Consider the following 6,089-nt stretch of genomic DNA (forward strand, 5'->3'; position numbering starts at 1 on the left):
TCCCTGTCCTCCACTTCCATCATAATCATCTCTATTCTTTCCATATGCGACATTCCTCACATTTATATCCTTCTTAGTCAGGAACATAAATCCACCCCCTTGTTTTGCCTCTCTTTTTCTAATCCAATAATTATATGCACCATGTCCTACACTGTTGGGTGGTAGTGGACCTTTCAATTTTGTCTCTACAATTCCCATTATGTCTGGTTCTTTTTCCTTCAGGTACTCATTCAGTTCGTTCAAGCCTGTTATTAAGCCATCTATGTTTGTGTAAAACACTTTTAATTTTCTGCTACTTCCATCGTGTTTTCTGTTTCCTTTCCATTTTTCTCTGCTATGAACCATTTCCTCACTTTCATATCCACTACTCTCCAATAGAATTTCTCATTTTCTGACTCTGTTCTTTCCTCGTTTTTTCTTTAGCTTTTAGTCTTTTTGTTTTCTCATCTTCTCTCTCCTCTTTATATTCATTTCTCTTTTTATCCATACATGTTTATGTTGATCACTCTCTTCTAGTTTTCCTGTTTTTGATAAGATATTCTCTGTCTTCATTTTTGACCTGAATTTGACCTTAATTGGTCTGGTCTTATCTATATTGTATTTCCCTAGTCTATATATTTCTTCTATTTGTTTCCTTGTTTCTGGTTCATCTTGAACTACTTCTAATATCTTATTTACTTTTCCTTTTCCTCCTTTATTCTTGTAGTCCTATTTTGATTATACTTCTCTTCCATCCTCAATATAATTATACGTTTCTTTTTATCCGCTAAGTCTCTTACTATATTCTCCTCTCTCATCACTTTAATAACTGTGTCCTTAGTTTGTTCTTTCATCTGCTGTTTCACTATATCTCTAAATTCAATTTTATTGTTCTCTTGTACTTTTTTCCAACCACTTACCTCTTTTGCTATGGACTCCTTATTCTCTTTATTATTCCTCTTTAATTCCTCATTCTCATCTTTTACTTCTCTGAACTGTCTTTTTAATTCTTCTATTTCTTTGGTTAGGTTTTGATTCTCCTTTAATTCTTTCATTTTATCAACTCTTTGGGTAACTAATGTTAATTGGTTAAACCTAACCTCCCATGCTTCATTCATTTTTTTTAGTTTCTCTCTAGATTTACTAGTAGAGGGAGGTTGTCACCTCCTCCCTCATTAAATCCATAAAAGCAGTTATCTTCTCTTTCCATTGATCTGCTATTATCTATATTTCTGCTTTTGACACTTCTGCTTCCTTGTTCTTCCTTGTCTGTGTGTTCTGCACCCCTTTTGTTTACACCCCTTCCAACATCCAGGGCCCGTTTGTCCCCTTCCTCATTTCCTTCCATTTTCCTCAGTAATCCCTCTCGCCTTTTTCTTCACCTTCCCACTTCACCATGAGCTTTCCCCTTCTCTACTAATACAACAAAGGTACTCCCTCCTTGTTGAGATCGATGAAACTTGAATTTTCCTGGAGTTCCAAACTTCGTTAAGGACCTCTTTTCCCATAAGAGGGAGGTAGCCAAGTCAAAGGCACACATCCACTCCCATCCACCACTTTTGTTTCCCTCTTATCTTGGTTCCTTATAAATGAAGGGTCATCCCTGTTTCCTCACCACGCAGGTCGAAAACAATGTAGCAAGACACAGTACATCCCCAGCAGGGTAATTTCACTTACACGGTGACCCTCCCCCTCCCTCTCTGCCCCTCATGCGGAAAATATAGAAAACTGGGTGAAATCCCTCTGGGCTGGGTCAAAATATCATTCATACACAACCATTCTCCACTCACCTCTACCCCCTGCCTTCACCCTTCCCAAAAGTGTAACATGTCACTAGTTTTAACATGTTGGCGTTTATGTATTCTATCGCAAATGTTTTTATCAGTGTCCTTTACTTGTTTCCAGGAGCACTTGGGGTTGGTGGGATTGTGTTGGATGAATTACAAGTAACTTTTGCACTTTTGCAAGCGTTGCTGACCATTATCATCATTACTAACTCTAATTCAGGTGATTTAGATGATAGTTATTTATAATTTTTAATGTCAGAAATAGCCATTACAGCTTTATATTAACCTTCCACTCCCATCCCGGTGTGTGCTGTCCAAAAGCTTTTGGTGTAGGGTCTACACTGTAGGCTATTCAAACTTCCTTCAAAGTGTGATATGGGTGTGATTTGGTGCAAAGTATGATTGTAAACATATGTTAGACTAAAGAACTGTCATTATATAATTCATCATGTGCACCCAAAACAATATATACAGTATATCCAGTAGAACATTCATATTTGGATATTATCATTATAGGTTATTTTCAGAAATACTATACTATAACATGAGTGGTTTATTAGTATCAATCTACCTTGCTATTAGGCACTGGGATATTTTGCAAAGAGGCTAAGGTGTGCAAGTAGTAATTCATTAAATATACACTAATATTAACAAAAATTTATGTTGAAATCAACAGTTAATATGAAAAAAGTGCATCGAATGATGGGTTAAAGTGGAAGGTTACTATAACGACATATTACATATAATATATTGATTCTCTATTTTCTCATTAACATTGAACATATTATTTCCTGCATAATACATGTATTGTTAATTGAGTTGACACAGTAAAATGATAATTGGATCATTGATCCCCAAATTAGAGTCGACAATTGAGGCTGTGCTTTCTGATTTCCGTTCACCTTTATTGAGATACTCCCCACGGACCTGTGCCCATGTGAAGCGTTTGGTCTCGGTTATGCTCAGTTGCTGCACCCTGACCAGCACGCATCATGAAACTCCAACTACGAAACCCATGCACCACCAGGTAAGAAAGTGGGGGCCAAAGCGATGCCCCCCTCTCCCATCACCACTTCCCATCTCCACTATCCCTTACTGCCTATTATAGCTATTGGCTTGCAGAATAGTTAAGAAAAAAATTAATTGTATTTAATGTCCCTATTGTAGAAAGGATAAAGAAAAAATATTTCATATTCTGTTGATTTGAACGCAAAATATATATATTATGGTAATATATTCAGGGCTTCTTTGACCTTTTTTTTTTTTTTTTTTTTTTTTTATATTTTGTCAGCCTTGTGGGTAGCATGTCCAGTCTAGAATTGCTGCCCCCCTAAATGTGCTGTCCCAGGGCATGTGCCTCCCCCATGTGAGGGCCTATGAAAAGTATTTCCTTCTGCCAATGTCTTAAATAAACAATGGAACCATTGGCATTTTGAGGAGGGGAGCAGTGCTCAAAATGTGGATCAGTTTGTTCAAAACCCAATGGGCATCTGTATCCCAACTCTGTTTTTGTTCTTCCTGCCGCCAGGCTATTTTAATCAGCTGAGGGAGAGCAATATTGACACCAAAGGGATATCTGAGTAGTACCACCTTAGATAAAGATACATTGCAGCAACTTTTATTTATTGATTATCTATTTAAATTTTACAGGAGTTGAATTGGGCCTAATGAATATATTTGATGTTTCATAGATAAATGTATAAGCAAAAACAATAAATGAATAAATAGGTAAATAAAAATAAATAAATAACCTCGTTTAAACAGCACTCCACCCCCACCCCCACTCACCTATGTAGCCTACCTGCCTGACCGAAGCAATGCAGACTTGCCTATGGGTTACATTTTAGCCCTAAATCAGTTTGATTTCTGTGTGGGTTATGCATCCTGTCCTGTCTAGCATAGTCAAAAACTGGGTTCTTGGGTATGGTGTGAATGGAGTTGCTGAGCAAGCTTCTGGTTTTGGGGTAAAATTACTTAAGACATCACTCGTAATCACATAGAAAACACACAACACTTTTAGGAAGAGCACGATTTTTATGTTGAAACCACTCAAAACATCATATTTCTTTTATGAAAATGAAATAAAATAGGCTCAAATGGAAACACCCCAACACATCCAAATTCAAATCCGAAATGACGCCCTTCCCATTTTGTTTTCAAATTTGAAGAAAAGCTCTTCAATTGGCTGAAGTGATAAGATATTACATGAAGTGTCTGTTAGGGAGTTTTAGTGAGTTGCTAAATGTAAATGAGGATAAGGAGGGGAGGGAAAGGTAGCTGCAGTGGGAAGCATTAAGAAAATGGCAGTGATGAATGAGGAAAAGGGAGGAGAAATAAGGAAAGATGAGGTGAAAGTAGTTATTAAAATGATGAGAGCAGGTAAGGCACCAGGGTTGGATGGGTGTCATGAGGGGTGTCTAAAGGGAGGTACAGTGATGGTGGACTGGTTGGTGAGGTTGTTTAATGTTTATCTAAAAGAGGATAGAGTACTGGAGGAGTGCCTGTTTAGTTCCACTTTACAAGGGAAAAGGGAACAAATGTAGTAGTTTCAGAGGGATCAGTTTCTTGAGTAGTTGGGAAGGCTTATGGGAGAGTTTTGATTGAGAGGATTAGGAGAGGAACAGAGGGAGTAATTGGTGAGGAACAGTGTGGGTTAAGGACTAGTAGGGGTTGCATGAATCAGATTTTTGTGGTAAGACAGATATGTGAGAAAGCTTTAGGAAAAGGTAAGGATGTTTTTTGGGCCTTTATGGATTTGGAAAAGGCTTATGAAAGGGTAGATGGGAAGTCACTGTGGGGGTTATTGCAGATATATGGGATAGGAGGAAAGCTTTTAAGAGCAATCAAGAGTTTTTACAAGAATAGTAGAGCCTGTGTCCGAATTAGAAATGGCAAGAGTGAGTGGTTTGAGGTAAAGGTGAGACTTTGCCAAGGATGTGTTATTTCGCCTTGGCTGTTCAATTTATACATGAATGGGTTGGTGCAAGAGGTAAATGCAAGGGTAATGGGCCAGGGATTGGAGATGGTTAAAGAAATTGGAGAAAAATGGGAGATAAGCCAGTTATTGTTTGCTGACAACACTGCATTTGGAAGTGAATATTAAGGGAGAGAGACTGGAGGAAGTGGATAACATTAGATACTTGGATGTGAATGTGGCAGGAAAGAGAGGAGTGAAGGTGGAGGTAGAATGTAGATCGAGAGAAGCTAGTAAATGCCTTGGGGGGATTAAAAAATGTAATGAGAAATAGACATTTGGGAATAGATGCTAAAAGTATGAAGGAGTGTGCCAACAGCACTGTATGGGGAGGAAACATGGAACACAAAAGAGGAAGAGTTTGAGATGAAGTGCCTGAGAATTATGGTAGGGGTTACTAGGTTGGATAGAGTGAAAAACGGAGGTGAGGAGGAAAATGGGGGTGGAAAGGGAGTTGGGAGATAGGGTTGATGAAAGAGTATTGGGATGGTTTGGACAAATGAAAAGAATGAGTGAAGAAAGATTAGTAAAAGAGGTATGGAAGGCAGAGGTGGAAGGAGTGAACATGAGGGGACAACCAAGGATGAGGTGGAGGGATGTGGTAAAAGGGTCATTGGGAACGAGGGGAATGTCTGTTGAGGAAGGATGGGAGAAGGCAGAAGATAGGGGTGAGTGGAGAATGGTTGTGTATGGATGATGCTCTGATGCATGGGAGCGAGTGGGGGATTGGGGGGTGAGGGAGTATGTGTGAATGATATTTTGATGCAGCCCAAAGGGATTTCTCCCAGTCTTTTCTTCTGCATGAGGGGGCGGGAGGAGTGTCGTCGATTTAATGAAGTTGTTTTAATGTGGATGTGCTGTGTCTTCCTACATTGCTTCTGACCCAGGGCAGTGGGCAGGATGCAGTGATGACCCATCATCCAGGAGGAGTCAAGATAAGAGGAAGGGAGGGGTGGTGAATGGGAGTGGAGTATGTGGGGGATGAAATAAGTGGGAGTGGATTTATGCCTTTGACTTTAGCTACCTTCCTTGTAAGGGGGAAAAAGCCGTTGGTATATGTATGTATGTCTGCAAGATGTGCGCGAACGCTCGCAAGCTTGATAATGATATAAATTATGATAGAAATAGTAATAAATAGAAAATAATAATGAATACAAAAAATGACTGTGGGTCAATGAAAGTCGTTAATTTGATTTAATTAATCCATTTATTCGTATATTTATTTCATTTTCAAAATGTATTAAGATTTCCATCTTCTTCCCATACGTTTGGAGGTTCCTAGATTCACATCTTTAGGAGAAATACTTTTATCTTTGGCAGGAATAAAAAAAAGACAGATAAAACAATTG

General features: G+C 38.7%; 1 protein-coding gene across 1 annotated transcript in view; it reads left to right on the forward strand.

The window, feature by feature from the left end:
* Positions 1–6,089, forward strand: part of LOC143026783 (uncharacterized) — a 35,749-nt gene that overhangs the window by 22,995 nt on the left and 6,665 nt on the right. Inside the window, exons 8-9 of the mRNA XM_076187556.1 lie at positions 1,885–1,986; positions 2,630–2,793. Of these exons, the coding sequence (XP_076043671.1) occupies positions 1,885–1,986; positions 2,630–2,793 (266 nt within the window). The remainder of the gene's footprint in view (positions 1–1,884; positions 1,987–2,629; positions 2,794–6,089) is intronic.

The sequence above is a fragment of the Oratosquilla oratoria genome, chromosome 7, assembly GCF_046742065.1.
Source record: "Oratosquilla oratoria isolate Oo_2021 chromosome 7, ASM4674206v1, whole genome shotgun sequence".
Taxonomy (NCBI): Eukaryota; Metazoa; Arthropoda; class Malacostraca; order Stomatopoda; family Squillidae; genus Oratosquilla; species Oratosquilla oratoria.